The sequence below is a fragment of the Muntiacus reevesi genome, chromosome 3, assembly GCF_963930625.1.
Source record: "Muntiacus reevesi chromosome 3, mMunRee1.1, whole genome shotgun sequence".
NCBI classification, from domain to species: Eukaryota; Metazoa; Chordata; class Mammalia; order Artiodactyla; family Cervidae; genus Muntiacus; species Muntiacus reevesi.
Window position 1 is genome coordinate 2,117,208 of NC_089251.1, and position 18,093 is coordinate 2,135,300.

The 18,093-nt window shown below is 55.9% G+C and overlaps 1 protein-coding gene across 4 annotated transcripts in view; it reads left to right on the plus strand.

Moving 5' to 3' along the window:
- VAV2 (vav guanine nucleotide exchange factor 2) overlaps window positions 1–18,093 on the plus strand; it is a 320,676-nt gene that overhangs the window by 259,887 nt on the left and 42,696 nt on the right. For all 4 annotated transcript variants that reach the window (XM_065928065.1, XM_065928061.1, XM_065928062.1 and 1 more), the window contains exon 5: window positions 16,759–16,861. In XM_065928065.1, the coding sequence (XP_065784137.1) occupies window positions 16,759–16,861 (103 nt within the window). The remainder of the gene's footprint in view (window positions 1–16,758; window positions 16,862–18,093) is intronic.

Genomic DNA, 18,093 nt, shown 5'->3' on the forward strand with positions numbered 1-18,093 from the left:
ACTTCTGAGGTCCTTGAAGAGCGTATCATCAAATAATAGAGCAGCTGGCTGAAAAAATTAGCACAAAACATTGCCACTTACAAGAATGTTCTGTCAAGCAAACGGAGCCTCAGATGAGAAGCCTGCTTTTAAACGGCCCTGACGATTAGTTCCTTGCATTTGCCTGATGGCTCATCCTTCCCGTTACCCCCTGCTTCTTTCCAGGTGCTCCCAGGGGCCTGGAGCTGCCTGCCACACCTTCTCAGAGCTGTCCGGCTCCTGAGTGGGCTTGCAGTTAAGTATCTGCCCTGGAGGAATGCCCGCCCCCCGCAGGGCTGGGAGCCAGACTTGCACACAAGAGAAAAAAGAAAATGCACGAGATGGTTGACCACAGGAGCTCAGAGTTGGGCCAGGTGGATGCCAACCTCGAAATCAGGGAAGACTTCTGGGAGGAGGTGACACCTGAGTCTTAAGAGTCCAAGCGGGGAGTGGCCGAAGGCAGGGCTGGCGTCCCAGTGGAAGGAGCAGCCTTGCTAAGGCCTGGCAGGGTGGGTGGCCCCCGAGAGCGGGAAGTGGGGAACGGTGAGGGAGAGCAAGACAGGATCCACCTGCCCAGGACCCTGGGCTCTCGTCTCAGTGACGTGGCCTGGCATCACCCGTGGAGGTGCAGCAGATTTGAGACGCTGCAAGATGTTGACAAGAAATCAGAATTATCGAAACTCCCTGGGGCTCACTGGGAGGACCACCCCTCACACCTGGGAAGGTGCGGCCCCCGTCGGAAGGCCTATAGAGACTCCCAACTGGCTGTGCTTCAGCTCTGCAGGCACCCCACGAGGAGGGGGGCCTGGAGGTTGTTCTGGCAGGCTGGCGACACAGCGTCTTGCAGGCCAAGGGTCCGCCTCGGCCTCTCGCGGCTCTTGTGGCAGCCTCCTGTCTCTCCGGGCATGGTAGCTCCTTCTCGGGGTTCACTTCCTCCCTCCCTGGGGTGAAAGCGTCAGCCCAGGTCATCCGTGGACCCCTCGAGCTGGAAGGAGCCGTGGTTTCCTGATCCAGGAGCCCGCTCCCGGCCACCGGGCAGGTTCACTTTGCTTGGGATTGAAGTGATTTTCAGGCTTGAACAAATGTGATCAGACATGGCAGGGAATATAATTTATCCTTAAATGTAGAGCTGTATGTTTTATTGTGTCATAAAATGACTTCACAGCTTTAAATGTGTCATGTTAGCCTTGTTGGGGTGATTTTTTGAAGATGCATAAAATGTAGGAGTTTCTGAGTCGAGGCACCTCGAGGGCTTTGGGCTTGCTCTGAGAGCTGGTTTTCCTCGTCCCTGGGGATTGAGGTGGGGGCTACCTGCTGGGAGGGCAGAGGCCACGCTCCTCTGGCTGGCCTGTCCCTGCAGGGGACTAGGAACTGTCGCTCTGCCTGACTGTGACCTTCACCAGCGGGCAAGCCAAGGCCCACCCCTCCCAGCATCCTGGCTGGCCTGCCCCGTGCTCCCAGCTGCAACGAGAATTCCCTTATGTTCAGGTCACCTCGTGTGAAAGGTCAGCATCAAGCAGGAGACCTACGTGTGTGGGGGACCCCCCCACCCAAGTGCGAGGCCTGGATGTGTCCCTGGGTTTGGGGGCACCTCATGTTTCTCTGAAGCAATTGCTTCTCCGAGGGGACAAATCTGAAAGCAGTTCAGTTCAGTTCAGTTGCTCAGTCGTGTCCGACTCCTGTGACCCCATGAACCGCAGCACACCAGACCTCCCTGTCCATCACCAACTACAAGTCCACCCAAACCCATGTCCATCGAGTCAGTGATGCCATCCAACCACCTCATCCTCTGTTGCCCCCTTCTCCTCCTGCCGTCAACCTTTCCCAGCATCAGGGTCTTTTCCAAGGAGTCAGCTCTTCGCATCAGGTGGCCAAAGTACTGAAGTTTCAGCTTCAGCATCAGTCCTTCCAATGAACACCCAAGACTGATCTCCTTTAGGATGGACTGGTTGGATCTCCTTGCTGTCCAAGGGACTCTCAAGAGTCTTCTCCAACATCACAGTTCAAAAGCATCAATTTTTCGGCGCTCAGCTTTCTTCACAGTCCAACTCTCATATCCATACGTGACCACTGGAAAAACCATAACTTTGACCAGACGAACCTTTGTTGGCAAAGCAATGTCTCTGATTTTTAATATGCTGTCTAGGTTGGTCATAACTTTCCTTCCAAGGAGTAAGCGTCTTTTAATTTCATGGCTGCAGTCACCATCTGCAGTGATTTTGGAGCCCAGAAAATTAAAGTCAGCCACTGTTTCCACTGTTTCCCCATCTATCTGCCATGGGACCGGATGCCATGATCTTAGTTTTCTGAATGTTGAGCTTTAAGCCAACTTTTCACTCTCCTCTTTCACGTTCATCAAGAGGCTCTTTAGTTCTTGATTTTCTGCCATAAGAGTGGTTTCATCTGCATATCTGAGGTTATTGATATTTCTCCCGGCAGTCTTGATTCCAGCTTGTGCTTCCTCCAGCTCAGCGTTTCTCATGATGTACTCTGCATGTAAGTTAAATAAGCAGGGTGACAATATACAGCCTTGACGTACTCCTTTTCCTATTTGGAACCAATCTTTTGTTTCATGTCCAGTTCTAACTGTTGCTTCCTGACCTGCATACAGGTTTCTCAAGAGGCAGGTCAGGTGGTCGGGTATTCCCATCTCTTTCACAATTTTCCACAGTTTATTGTGATCCACACAGTCAAAGGCTTTGGCGTAGTCAATAAAGCAGAAATAGATGTTTTTCTGGAACTCTCTTGCTTTTTCGATGATCCAGTGGATGTTGGCAATTTGATCTCTGGTTCCTCTGCCTTTTTTGAATCCAGCTTGAACATCTGGAAGTTCTCGGTTCACGTATCGCTGAAGCCTGGCTTGGAGAATTTTAAGCCTTACTTTACTAGTGTGTGAGATAAGTGCGATTGTGCGGTAGTTTGAGCATTCTTTGGTATTGCCTTTCTTTGGGATTGGAATGAAAACGGACCTTTTCCAGTCCTGTGGCCACTGCTGAGTTTTCCAAATTTGCTGGCATATTGAGTGCAGCATTTTCACAGCGTCATCTTTCAGGATTTGAAGTAGCTCAACTGGAATTCCGTCACCTCCACTAGCTTTGTTCACAGTGATGCTTCCTAAGGCCCACTTGACTTCACATTCCAGGATTTCTGGCTCTAGGTGAGTGATCACACCATCGTGGTTATCTGGGTCGTGAAGATCTTTTTTGTACAGTTCTGTGTTTTCTTGCCACCTCTTCTTAATATCTTCTGCTTCTGTTAGGTTCCTACCATTTCTGTCCTTTCTTGTGCCCATCTTTGCATGAAATGTTCCCTTGGTATCTCTAATTTTCTTGAAGAGATCTCTAGTCTTTCCCATTCTGTTGTTTTCCTCTATTTCTTTGCACTGATCGCTGAGGAAGGCTTTCTTATCTCTCCTTGCTATTCTTTGGAACTCTGCATTCAAATGGGTAGATCTTTCCTTTTCTACTTTGTTTTTGGCTTCCCTTCTTTTCACACCTAAATGTAAGACCTCCTCAGAGAGCCATTTTGCTTTTTTGCATTTCTTTTTCTTGGGGTTGGTCCTGATTCCTGTCTCCTGTACAATGTCATGAACCTCCATCCATAGTTCATCAGGTACTCTGTCTATCTGATCTAGTCCCTTAAATCTATTTCTCACTTTCACTGTATAATCATAAGGGGTTTGATTTAGGTCATACCTGAATGGTCTAGTGCTTTTCTCCACTTTCTTCAATTTCAGTCTGAATTTGGCAGAAGGAGTTCATGATCCAAGCCACAGTCAGCTCCCGGTCTTGTTTTTGCTGACTCTATCGTAAAAGCAGCCTCATTAAAAACAGACCACTCCCTGCAGGACGCAGACCCCACCACGGCCCAAAGTGGGCTGACCATCAAGCCCCCCAGAGTGGGGGTGTCTGCGGCTGCCCTCGTCCCACAGGATGGGGACAGGCAGGGTCCCCCGAACCGTGGACACTTGGGAGGGCTCGCCCTGCCCTGCCGCCTGCCTCTCGGAGCCGGGGACGCTGGCTCCAGGCTGCTCGGGTGGTTTCGACCCGGCACAGGAAGGCCTCATCCCTCCCGTGGCTGTTGCTGGACGGGGCCACCTCGTGTGGCGGCCGGCACCTCTGGCTGTTCAGGTCTTTGTCTGTACAGTAAGCACTTAGGGAGTGCCGACTGCATGCAGGGCGGGTGCCGTCCTGGGCTGGCCTCCTTGGCAGCATGTGGTCCCTGCAGCCCTGTCGGGGGGCTCTCCACCTACTTGTAAATCTGGAAGCGCAGCCCGGGCTATGGGACTGGCAGGATGGAGGAACTGAAGCTGGTGTCCACAGGGCACGTGGGGGTCTGTCCCCACGCTGAGCCCAGTGGCTAAGGGGCAGAGAGGCTCTGAAGTGGGTCCCACTTAGAAGTCCTGGCTGTCCCCCAGGGCAGCTGGGTAGAGTCCCGTGTGACCTGGCCCCCTACAGTTCTCACTCTTCAGCTCTCCTAACCCCACAGGAGCTATCCAGGCAGTGTTGACCGAGTTCAGACCTTGACGGGCCAGGAGACCAAGAAGGCTTCCTGGAGGAAGGGGTACCGCAAGGGAACGGAAGCCACAGAGGGTTTGCTGAGGTGTGACTTAGGAAGCCTGCCCCCACCCCCACCATGCCGGCCGTTGCCTTATTTGGGGCTGGGGTCCTGGAGACGCTGGGGGTCAGCTGTGTCTGTTACTTGGGACCCGAGGGCTGGCCCTCCTGCCGCTGTGGCCTAGACAAGCTGCCCGACGCTCCCTGCCCTCCCAGAAGCGGCTGCTGGATGGCAGGTGGGGCAGCCCACCCACGCCCGCCGAGCAGGCTCGTAGCTCCCCCGGCTCCTGGCTACTGACAGCCCTGAGCTCTGCTCCGCGGGGCTTCCTGTCCTGCCCTCCAGGGATGTGTTGGCCTCTTGGCACCTGGGCCAGAGCTGTCTCTCCGCCCCTGCCTGCCCTGGGGGCCCAGGATGTCAGTGACCTTGAAACCCAGCACTCTAGGAAGGACGCGTGTTCATTCTCTGTGCTGGAGTGAGTCCGAGGGGCCTCCTGAGTGCCCACAGAGCTGATGCCCCGTGCCACTCGGCCCTGGCTGGATAGTCAAATCACACAGGCCAGCAGACGCGACACAGACGTGGATGGATTTTTATCTTTAATACCTAGTTAAGGACGAGTCCTTTCAGGACCAAGGCTGTCGCAGCGATTCCGTGGTCTGACTTAACAGTCTCCGCAGGGTGGGGAGGCCGATGTGGAGGAGGTCGGCATTCACTGTGCTGTTTTCAAGAAGAACGCGGGGACCAGCTGGGCAGTTGCCAGGAGGAGATGTTTGCAGTCTGTCTAATGAAGGCCTCTTCAAATCGCTTTCCGGATGCTAACTTCTGGACCCCCTGAGGATAGAGGCGAGGCCCCCTGTACATGATTTCCCCCGTGCGCCGCACAGACTTGACACACAGTGACCCTTAAAAAATATTGCTCACAATATGAATAAGCATAACATGTTGGACTTAACTATGAAAAAACTCTGTCATGTACGTAATATCTGCTCTCTTGGTCACCAAACTCTTACTCATCCTACAAAACCCAGCCCAGAGGTCACCTCCTCCAAGAAGCCATCCCAACCCCAGCAGACTGAAAGGGGTGCCCCTTCTCCAGAAGATGAAAAGTCCACCGGGATTAGCTTCGTCACGGTGTGGTCATTGTTTTCCTGCACTTGGGGTCCCCCAAGCCCCCGAAGTGAGCTCCTCATGAGGGCCACCCCGAAGGGAACAGAGCACAGTGAAGGCAGATACTTGAGCTGGGCCGGCACAGAGGACGTGCCCAGGGGGCTGAACATCTGCTATAGTTATGTTAAGGAGCCAAGCGGTGGTTCCAGGAAGTTCAGAGGGTCCCCCTGAGTTCCAGGCCTGGCGCCTGAGGCTCACCCCATTATCTCACCCTTCAGGACTCCGCAGGGTCCCCCTGAGTGCCAGGCTCACCCCATCGTCTCGGCCTTCAGGACTTCGCAGGGTCCCCCTGAGTGCCAGGCCCGGCGCCTGAGGCTCACCCCATCATCTCGGCCTTCAGGACTCCGCGGGGTCCCCCTGAGTGCCAGGCTCACCCCATCGTCTCGGCCTTCAGGACTCCGCAGGGTCCCCCTGAGTGCCAGGCCCGGCGCCTGAGGCTCACCCCATCATCTCGGCCTTCAGGACTCCGTGGGGTCCCCCTGAGTGCCAGGCTCACCCCATCGTCTCGGCCTTCAGGACTCCGCAGGGTCCCCCTGAGTGCCAGGCCCGGCGCCTGAGGCTCACCCCATCATCTCGGCCTTCAGGACTCCGCAGGGTCCCCCTGAGTGCCAGGCTCACCCCATGGTCTCGGCCTTCAGGACTCCGCAGGGTCCCCCTGAGTGCCAGGCTCACCCCATCATCTCGGCCTTCAGGACTCCGCAGGGTCCCCCTGAGTGCCAGGCTCACCCCATGGTCTCGGCCTTCAGGACTCCGCAGGGTCACTGGTCCTGTCACTGTTTAGTAGTCCAGTTCAGTTCAGTTCAGTTGCCCGGTCGTGTCTACTCTTTGCAACCCCATGGACTGCAGCACGCCAGGCTTCCCTGACCATCACCAACTCCCGGAGCTTGCTCAGACTCCTGTCCAGTCGAGTCATTCTGTAGTGGGGGACGTTACAGCTCAGAGTGGGTAAGTGATTTGCCTGATGTCACACAGCACTCTTTACACGACCACAGAGGGACTAAAACCCAGAGCCATCTGCTGCTTGGCCCAGTCAGGCGCCTGGGCTTCATCCTTGTGACCAAGTCTGAATGGTGGGGAGAGTCTCCTGCTGCTTCGGAAGAATCCCTGAGAAAGAGGGGCTTCTGGCAGGAAGCCCACAGCCGGGCGAGCCCGGCCCGCTCTGGGAATCTCGCAGCCACGGGGGTGCCGTCTAGATGTGCCCCCGAACAGCTTTGCAACCTCAGGGACCGTCTTGCCCTCCCTGGGCCCCGCTTTCCCCACCTGTAGGGAGCTCGAGTGTTGGGATGAGGGTCTGCTGAGGGCAGGTGAGGCCTGCCTCCTAGTGTAAGCAGCGCCTTGTCTGTCTGGCTGGCTGGCTGTCCCCATGTGTAGCCGGTCCAGCCCATAGCCGGCTTCCCCAGGCCCTCCAAAGCCCACTCTCCTTGCCAGCCCCCCGCCCCCCGACTGGTGTGGATGGAGGTCAGGAGATGCCGAGTTTGGTTTCCTACTAACAGTTTAGCGGTGGTCGCGGATCTTGCTTCTCAGCGTCAGACGGCCCGGGGCCCGAACGCACATCGCTCTGTCATCGTCATGTTTTATGTACAGCGTAAACACACAGGTTCGCCGGAGGCAGAGAGCAGAGAGTTTGTTCGCTCTTCTTTGATTTTCCCCACGTGGCGGGGGGAGTGGGGGAAGCTCTTCTAAGCAGCTGACTTTCTGTACCAAAATCAAGGTTGGCAGGCGAGGCTCCTGGGGCGGCAGGGCGGGGGGCCCGGGGTCTCAGCGGGAGGGGAGGTTTCTGCTGTCTCAGGGAGGCAGCAGGCTGGGCTTTAGGCCTCCTGGAGGGTCTCGGGCCATTGTGAGGGCCAGAGTAATTGTCAGGATTTAGCATCTGCCAGTACAGCTGCTGCCGGAGTGAAGGGGGAGAGGGGAGGGGGCTGCCCTGGGGCGTGGGCTGGGGGCTGCGGACGCCCAGTGTCCACGTGGTGTCCAGCTGCAGGGGATGCTGGGACCTCACGGTGGCCTGGGCGCGATGCGGAGGGGTGCGGGCCTTGGCCCCGCAGTGGTCCGGGACTCACCCTCCTCCAAGCTCTCCTGGACAGCTGGACAGAGAAGGACGATCGCTGCAGCCCGCCGCGGACAAATCCATGCTGACACTCGCCTCCCGACTGTCTGGTTGGATGTGTTTCAGGACATCCGATGTCTTTGATGCTGCCGGTGGCTGTTTATTGAGCATGTACCACTGTGCTAAGTACTGTCTCGTTGACCTTCCCCTCCCGCTCGGGGGGTGCTGGGCCGCGGCCGTTAGCGAGCACCTGCTGTGTGCTGGCCCCGTGCTGGTCAGCTCCGTTGAGGCCGATCCTTCCAGCGATGCTACCAGGGGCTCTGCCTCATCCCAAGTTTGCAGGTGGGGAAACTGAGGCCTAGGTTCTCTTCCCCAGAGCTGCAGAGCCCTGCCCAGGGCTGAGAGTCCATCTCGGACTCACCTGACTGCTTCCCCCTAGGGGGCCGCTTTCGGGAGAGTCAGGATCCCACGACAAGAGTCTGAGCTGAAGGAGAAGGGGACGCGCCACCCCTGTGGTCCAGCATTGCCCGAGCGTGGTCATGTGCATAGACCGCTGTAGCGTGGTGGGGACGCGCCATTTCTCCGTGAGGCCCAGCCTCTGATAGCTGGGAACTTCAAGACGAGGCTCTGTGGGTCTGCGTGATGCTGAGGAAGGACTCAGGCTGGAACTGAGACAGCCTGACACGATAGAACTCGGCCTGGGTGATTGAGAGTCCCTTTCGGGTTTTTTTCAGGGCCTTGAGTTCCTTTTCCAGGACCATCGGAGGTGGGACTGGAGTTTAGGTTCAGTGCACCGGGCCCTGATGGGGGTTCAGACTCCTGGCCTCTGCCCCGCGGGATGGTTTGTAGGGGCCGTGGGGTCCCGCTGAGCTCCGAGGCCAGGCCGTAACTGGGTGGATCCAGCTCACAACATAGGGGAACAGAGACCAGGATCCCCGCCTTGTTGGAGGCCCCTCCAGGTCACCGCCCTGCACCCCAGGACCCTTCAGACCCCCGGGGGACCTCGTGTTGCACCCCTGCCCCCTCCTGACCCCACACCTGTCATTGCCTTTTTCTCCCTTAAGCCCCCATGGCCGTCAGATGCACTGGGCCGGCTGGGCCCAGCAGTAACTCATCTGTGTTAGCAGATGCCCAAGACGTGTAATGTATCTGCCCCCGCCTGCTCAGGAGACTCACACTCAGGGGCGATGCCTCAGCTAAGAACCAGCGGGGCAGTGGTGGAATTTGCACGCAGTGTTGGCCAAAGGGACACAGCTGTTGGAGACCAGAGCTTGTCCCCTCACAGAAGCGACCCTCCTCCAGGTTAGACGGGTCTGCATCTCAGACGTCACTGCTGCCCTGTCGGTCTCCCCACCTGGACTGTGAGGCCCACGGACAGTTTGTTAGTTGGTGCCTCTGGGTCCCCTGGATTCCGGAAGTCACCTACCAGTGCAGACTTGGTCTTAGGAGAAGTGTAGATTAAAACAATCGAATCTGATAATCTTTTCATCTTAATTGCCGGGTTGAACAAATATATGTAGTTTTACCTTTATGACTTTGTTTTCGCTTTTTTAAAAAACTCACTTCTTAAAAAAAAAAACAAAAAAAAAAAAACCTCACTTCTTTGCTGCTTCTTTTATTTCCTCCTCTCCCGGAATGTGGAACGTGCATGAAATGAAATTTCAGTGCTACTATTTTATAATTTCGTGTAATATGCCTGAACCTATATTTTTTAGTGCTCATCGACCTGAATTAAATAATGACTGGCAGTATCTTCATAATTGAAAAGACCTATAAATGCAGAGAGCAGGCTTATGAGTGTCCTCATGGCTCGATAATGAGGCCCTGTGGACGGCGGTAAAGTTAGGCCATTAAAGGCGTGAAGCTGACCGTTCACCACTCAAGCTTGTTTGTCCGTCTTTAGCTGGAGTCGAGCTGACTTACAGTGTCGAGTTAGTTTCAGGTGCGAAGCACTGCGCTTCAGTTATGCGTGCATGCGCCTGTGTTTTTTCAGACTCTTTCCCCTTATGGGTTATTGTAATACTGAGCAGAGTTCCCTGAGCTGTAGAGTAGGTCTTAGTTGTTTATTTTATATATAGTGTGCGTATCTCTTAATCCCAAACGCCTGATTTATCCGTCCCTCCCCCAAGTTTTCAACAGGTTCTGGATAACAGACATTTTGCAGAATGCAGAGAAGTGACCGTGTCTGCATTTTTGAGATTTTTCTGTCCCGAGTTCAGATGCCGGAACACAGCTCTCCGTCTGGTGTCTCTGGCAGCCTATTTTTAACCTCAGTGCCCTGAGTGAATCAGAAGAGATGAATGTGGTGTGTGAAAATTGATCCTGCATGAATGGCTGTTCCTCGTCCGTATTGATTTTGAGGAGGAAGAGCAGCGGTTTCACGGTGATGACCCGTGCTGGGGACCACGGAGGATGTGTTCCCGGGTCTCAGTCTCGTGGCTCTGTTCCTTCTCTGAGTGCAGAGGAGGGGGCACGGGACGGCATCATCTCACACTTACCTGGAGGAACCCGCTGTTTCTTCAGGAGCTGCTCACTGGTTGGGATCGAGAGCTCGTAGTCCTTTACCTGAGGGAACCCCCAACCCACTGGCGTGAGGTGTCAGAGGAAAGAAATTGAGGGTGTAGAACAGTCAGAAATTTGGGTGGGGAATGCTGGAAGGGAGGAGCCCACAGACTCAAACCTGCTGATAGAATCCACCTAAGTCCTGGGCTGACCATTAAACCTCACATACACAGGAGACACCCTAAGATTTCCAGCAAGAAATGCAGCAGCTGGAAACTGAATTTAGCAGTCATTTCAGCTGCTGCCCACGGCAGGGAAGATAGAATTTGAAGTTTGAGTCCAGCCAACCAAGTGAACCGTCAGAACAAATATTACTCTTTGAAAGAAATATGGATCCAGAATGTCCGTAATGAACCATTTGTAGTGTCCGGCGTCCAATGAAAAATCATCAAACCAACAAAGAAACAGGTATAAGTGAGTCATACTGAAGGAAAAAAACAATGTCAAGGGGAATCACTGTTGAGATGACTTAGATGTCACAATTAGCACTTTTATTGTTCTGATTTTAGGGCTTTGAGGAAAATGTGTCAAGTGAATGAACAGATGGGGAGCCTCAGTAGAGAAATAGAAACTATAAAAAAGGACCGAACGGAAATTCTAGAACCGGAAAGCATGGTAACTTAAATGAATAGTCACTGGATCAGTTTAACAGAAGACTGCAGATGGCAGAGGAAAGAGTCGTTGAACTTGAAGATAGTTTAATGGAAGGCATACACTCTAAGTAGCGGAGAGAAGAAGATGGAAAAGTATGAACAGAGCCTCAGACATGTGGGACAATATCAAGTGTCTGCAGGTATAATTGGAATCCCAGAAGGAGAAGAAAAAACGAATAAGGCAGGAAAAAAAATTTAAAAAACAGTAGCCTCGCGCTTCCTAAATTCAAAACCTCTATGGTAAACTACAAAATGTTGCTGAGAGACAATCAGAGACCTAAATAAATGAAAGTATGACTCTGTTCATGGGTTGGAGGACGATATTGTTAGGATGTCAGTTTTTCCCAGATTAGACTATAGATTTACCACAGTTCCTATTATAATTCAAGCAGGTTTTTTTTTTTAATTGACAAAGCTATTGTAAAGTTGATACAGAAATACAGAGGACTTCAGGGTGGTCTAAACAGTCCTATAAAAGCTAGGGCTTCCCTGGTGGCTTGGTGGTTAAGGAACCCACCTGCCAGTGCAGGAGACGTGGGTTTGACCCCGATCCAGGAGGAGCCCACATGCCGCAGAGCAACTCAGCCGGGAGCCGCGGCTCCTGCGCCTGCGTCTGGAGCCCGGGAGCTGCAGCTAGTGATGCCCACTGCCCTAAGGCCGGTGCTCGGCAACAAGAGAAGCCGCCGCAATGAGGAGCCCACACACCACAGTGAAACCTGGCCCTGCTCGCTGCAGCCGGAAAAAGCCCGCGCTGCAGCGAAGACCCAGTGCAACCAAAGATGAGTACATAAAATCATTTGTAAAATGGTTAAGGAAGGAACAAAGCTGGAGCATTTACACGACCCGATTTCGAGACTCTCTGTAAAGCTAAATTACGGCGGAGTGCTTCTGGCATAATGAGGGCTGAATACATGGACAGGCTAGAATGGGGCGTTCTGGAGCAGACCCACACAGAGGTAGTCACCTGGTTTTTGTCAGAGGGATCCAAGCAATCCTGTGGGGAAAAGAAAGCTTTCAACAGATTGTTCTGAGACATCTGGCTATCCACACAGGGATGGGAAAATGAACTTCAATCCCTACCTCACACCATACAGAGATATCCAGTTGAGATGAATCAGAGACCTAAACATAAACACTGAGGCCATGTGGATCTTAGAAGAAGATACAGGAGAAAACCCTTTGCGACCTGGAAGAAAGCAGAGATTCTTACATGAGGCACAAAGGTTTCTTAGATGTGATACAGGATAGAGTCAGGGCACCATGGAAGAAAAGCTCGATAAATTAAGTTTCATTAAAATAAAAAATGGGTGTTTATCAAAAGACACCATGAAGAAAACAAGTAGCCATGCCAGAGACTGGGGGGGGGGGAATTTTTTTTTAAATATATCTGACCAAGGACCTGTATCCATCATATATAAAGAGCTCCTAGAAGTCAGTAAGAAGATGGCAACTAACTTTTGGAAATGGACAGAAGTCTTCAGCAAGCCTTTTACATAGGAAGATACACAAATGTCCATAAGTACACGGAAAAATTGTCAACATCATTAATCATTGCAGGAATGCAAAATAAAGCCACACTTCGATCTCACTACTTACACACTCTAGTGGCTAAAATTTAAAAGGCTGGAACTTGCCAGAGCTGGAAAGAACTGGAGTTAACTGTCACTCATGCACACTTCTGCTGGTGGCGTAAATGCTGCAGCTGCTCGCTTTGGGAAAATGCTTGGCAGTTACTGATGAAGTTAAATGTGCTCACCTCCCCTTTGATCCAACAATTCCACTCCTTGTGGAATTTCATTTCCAAAGGAAATGGGAGCATATGTCCACCAAGAAAAAGGCAAATGCTCATAGCAGCTTTTATTTACGACAACCAGAACTTGGAAGCCACCCAAATGTTCATCAAAAGGAGAATGGATGTCAAATTGTGGCACATTCGTGCAGCGGATGGAGACTCGGCCATAAAAACGGATGAACCGCTGACGGAGGCAGCAGCCTGGATCTCAGGGCCATGATGCTGAGGAAGGGAAGCCGGGCCCAGAAGTGGACGTGACACACGATGCTGTTGATGGGACATTCAGAGCAGCCGAAGAGAAAGCCTACGGTGAAGAACAGTCAGAGGGGTGACGAGGGGAGGGGGCAGTCAGGAAGGGGAGGAACTTTTAGGGGAGATGAGAATGTTCTTTCATGTCATGGGGTTTGGGTCCCCTCATCAAAATGGTACAGCTGAGGCACATCTCGGTACATGCAGGCCTGCTCAGCTGTGTCCCACTGTTTGCGACCCCGTGGACTGTAGCCCGCCAGGCCCCTCTGTCCATGGGACTCTCCAGGCAAGAATACTGGAGTCGGTGCCATTTCCTTCTCCAGGGATCGAACCCACGTCTCCTGCATCTCCTGCAGTGGCAGGCAGATTCTTTACCACTGAGCCACCTGGGAAGCCCACAGTCTCACTCTGTGCAAACTCTAAAAATGGTGGGAAGCCTGTGTTACGGCGTGCCACCCCGCGCTCGACGTGCAGAGGTGCCCTGCGGAGGTCGGCGCATGCCTAGCTAGCTGGGTGGGGCCAGAGGAGAGGGTGGCAGAGCAGGGGCTTGTCCCTCAACACCTTTTCTAGGACCCCACGGTCCACACGGCGTCCAGGCGTCTTTCAGGTCCCGCCTGTCCTGGTAGCTTCGGAGCCTCCAGCCTTCGCTTTCCTCTCCCTCCGGATGATGCCGCGGCTCTGGCTGGGGGTGCTGACAGGGCAGGTGTCCGCCTCGCCCTGAGATGGACAGACCTCCCGTTCCGTTTCTCTGAGTACCCGCAGTGCCGTGTCATCAGGGCCTCAGCCAGTGACCAGCCCAGCTGACCGGGAGGCCGCAGAGCAGGAGCAGGGCATTCCTGAGGCATGCGGCCAGTTCCCTGCCCGTACGCCGGGCTTTCCCATCTGCCTGATGGACAGCATTGGGCTCAGGTGTATCTTGAGCCCTGATTTGGGTTGACTGGTTCCCGGGGGGGGGGGGGGGGGTCTTTGCTGAGAACAATTCTGAGCGGGTTGGGGGAGAGTCCTGGGGTCAATGAGGATGTTCCCCCAAATGTGGGATGATAAAGGGGGCTCTTCTTGGGCTGGCAGATGACTGCCCCTGCACCCGCCGACCCCACGGACCCTTTCCAGGTTGACGTTCAGTCATTTTGATTCGTTTCATCGGCTTTTGGGATCTTTAACCATCACGATCCCCCTCACCCACCTGCTTGCCTTCCACCGACCCGTCGGAGCAGAGCGGATGTCTGTCTGCAGATGGCAGGATTGGGAGCGTGCCCGCCTCCCCTCTGTTCCACGCCGTCAGGATTCCAGACAGAGCTTTTGCCACCAGCCTCGCTCGGCTGATGACGGAAACCCCGGGGTGTCTGGCTCCCTTAGGAAGAGCCCCTGCGGGTCCCTGCCTGGACCGGGGCGGCCGGGGCTGCCGGAGCTGCTTCCTTCGGGGGCAGCACCTGGAGGGGCAGGGGGTGATCCGTGTGGACGCAAGTGACTGTTCCCAAGGCCCACCTCAGGGGACAGGCACCCTGCTCTGCCTTCTCGTTGGTTCTGACGGGAGCTGGGGGGCTCTGTCACCGTCTGGGTGCCGACTTGCACCCCGGTTCTCAGGACTGCCGACGTAAAGACACGCAGCTTGCTGTGGGGAGTGGAGGGTGGGCGGGAGAGGTCAGGAAGGACAGGGCTGGCCGAGCTGGCCCCCGCCGCCCCCTGCCGACCCCGCCCCTCCCCGTAGCCTTCACGGGGCCTCAGAGTGTGACCCTAATCTGTGAAATGGTGCCAGCGCTCCCCGCCTCCCAGGCGGCGTTGAGTTGAAAAGCACATGTGTGCTACTCGAGTGCCCGCATGTGCTTTGACATCCTGCCCGGCCCCTCCCCGGGTGGGTGGCTGCTCACGTAAGCGTTAGGGGGGCCTGTAGCTGGCGCAGCACCGTGCGGTCTGGCCGTGTCCTCTGCCCGTCTTCTGCTTCCGCGCACCTGGAGAGGTTGTGAAACACCAGGGGAGGCCCCCAGAGCAGTCGCATCCCGTCCCGCCCCCACCCATCAGCTCCGGGGGGTCTCACCAGGGTGGGCGCTGGCTGCCCCCACCCCCACAGACGGAGGGACGTCCCACGCGTCTGCTCACTGCCCCATCGCAGTGAGCTGGGGTGCATCCAGGGCTGGGGGAGACCAGGCCCCTCTGGGTGCTGCGGTCTTCCCTAGAACGGCACAGCCTCCTCTCCGCTAGGTGTGCAGGGAGCTTTCTCCCCCGCCCGCCCTCGCCTCTAGAATGGCAGCTAATATTCAAGAGCTTGGTTTGGGACGTGGCCAGAAACCCATTCATACGAGCGGCTGGTATCGTTTCTCCTCTCGCCTCACCCCCTTCCGCTGATTCGGGCAGCGGTCCACCTCATTCTGATGCCTTTCGGAGGAGAACTTGGCCAGCCCGCCTTCAGCCTGACTGGGTGGGCTCTCCCCCGCAGACAGGCGTGCGGGGGGCTGACGTGGGCCTCCCTCGTGCGCTGGCCTGCTGAGACCCCTAGGACAGACCCCTCAGCAGGCTGAAGAGCTGGCCACCCCGGGCCCAGCGGGGCCCCAGGCCAGAGTGACCCCCGGGGTCAGGGGTGGGCTGTGTGTGCCAGGCTTGTGGGAACTGTTGGACTGTCCCATTGGCTCATTTGCTGATTTGGTGAAAATTTGTTGAGCACCTACCTTGTATCAGGCGTGGAGATCAGAAGGGATTACGAAGTTAGGTTTCATCTAGGGGTGAGACAGGCTTACCCACAGGCGTGTATGGAATAACGGGAGGTGCCGTGAGAGCAGAGGCCTCCGTATAAGAGCGTTGGGGAGAGTCCGAGATGGCAGACTAGGTGGAGGTCCCGGAAGGCATCTTGGAGGAGGTGTCTCCTGACTTGATTCTTGCAGACCAGAGGGGATAACTTGTTGGTCAAGCTCACGAGCAGAAACAAACGCTAACTGAATTATAAATCAAGCAGTAACTGCTTTTGTGCAGGCTCAGTCGCTTCAGTCACGTCCAACTCTGCGACCCCATGCACTGCAGCCCACTGGGCTCCCCTGTCCCTGGGACCCTGCAGGCCGAACACTGGAGCGGGCTGCCGTGCCCTCCTCCGGGGGACCTTCCCAACCCAGGGGTCAAACCTGGATTTCCTGCACTGCAGGCGATTCTTTACCGCCGGGCCACCGGGGAAGGCCGGTAACTTCCTTTCTCGTTTGGAAAGGCGCATTGCAAGCTCCGCGTCCCTGTCTGCTCGGCTCTGTGACCTTCTGGCAGGGAAGATGTCCATGAACCTGTGACTTCTGCACTTTGACCTTCACACTTGGACCGCAGGGGCTGGGGCGCCTCTGGGCTGAGCCGAGCGCACGTGGGGCTCCAGGTCCCAGGTGTGGGCGCAGCGAGGGCATTTTTGGTCCCCAGATCTGGGCACCACCTGTTGAGGCCGCATCTTGGCCCCAGCCTCCCGTCGGGCATCCCCGGCATTTACTAAACAGCTGGGGTGGGTGCGCTCTATTGTGGTGGGAGACCTTCCAGAAAGGCAGCAGGCCGAGTCTGAGGCTGCCCGGATTGAAATCCCAGAAGCCTCAGAAGGCAAGTGCCGCACCCCGTCCCTGGACCGGGAGATAGAGGCTGAGAGAGAGGGGCTCTCGGTGGCCCCGAACGCCTCTTCTCTCCAAGAGGCCCCCGTGGGCTGGCGCTCCTGGTGGCCGTGGCTTCAGCCCCCAGCCCTGACCCCCTCTAACCCCCCACAGTGAGCATGGCGTGGGAGAGGACATCTATGACTGCGTCCCGTGCGAGGATGACGGGGACGACATCTACGAGGACATCATCAAGGTGGAGGTGCAGCAGCCCATGGTGAGCCCCGCCCGCCCCGCCATACAGCCTCCGCGCCACCCCACGGCTGAGCCACCGAGAGGGGCCCTGGTCCTTCCCAGCGCCTCGGGGTTTCTTCCCAGGCCAGCCGGCCAGGCGCCCCTTCCTACCCTTCCTTCTGTTCCCAGGAGACTGGGAGGTGCCACCCCCGCCGTCCCACCTCCCCCGGGCGCGCTGCCGTGGAATTCTGCCCCGGAAGGTGTGCAGAACCCCAGGTCCCTCCTGCCCGAGGAGCCTGGGGTGGAGACTCAGCGCTGACCTCAGGCAGCTGGACCCCCTGCCCACCCCCTTGCAGAGGCACAATGCGCCGTGGGCTCAGTCAGCCGTGGCCGGCCGGGTGCCTTCCTGCACAGCGGTGTTCATTGCGAGCTGTCGGCAGTCACCTCTCTGACACTTGTTTGTGCAGCTGCTTTGCTGGGGAGGTGGTCCTGCTGGGATGGGAGTTGGGGACCCGGTGGGGTGGACCCCAACAGCCTCGCACCCTCAGGCTCCTGGGGGTGGGCGAGATGCCCCTTGTCAACTCTAGAGGCTCTTGTTGCCATTTGCTTTCATCAAAGAAATGCGGGGAATTTCTCCAAAAGCAAGTTTTGGTGTTTTCCTTCAGTGTGGGAGTGACCGCCTGGTGGTGCAGAAACTGAGGACTCTCAGAGGCCTCTCCTTCTGTGGGGAGGCGCTGAGACGCTGGGCAGTCAGCTCACAGCCCCAAACTCCAGAAGAGGTGTCTCATTTTGCCCCTTGAGGGTCTGAAGGTGGCTTTCCTTCCCCACGATCACCAGGAATCTTGCTCTGTGGGTCTGTGGTGGGTCTGTGACCCCCGGTCTGCCCCTCCCCACAGACAGTCCTGCTCCTGAACCTTCCAGGGACCTGGGCTCCGGGGGCTGGAAGTCTGTCCTTCGCCTCCTTGGAGCTGGTCTGAGAGGCTGGCCCGCCTCCCGCGTTTGGCACCAAGCTGACACTGGGGCCCGCTCACTCCCCAGGCTTTGGAAGCTGGGTGTCCTGAGGGTCAGGGAAGGTCATGTGCGTGCAGTGGCCGGTGTGGTTATCTAGGGGCACCCCCCGAGCTGGCTCCCGAGAGACCCCATCTGCGCCTGGCCTGCAGAAACCCCAGGACCCCTGCTGTCCCTGGTCCTGAAGGGACTTACAGGACCCGGCACCTGAGGGCTGGGGCTGCCCGCCTGTGTCCTGGGGACACGCTGGCGTCCTGCCTGAGAGCG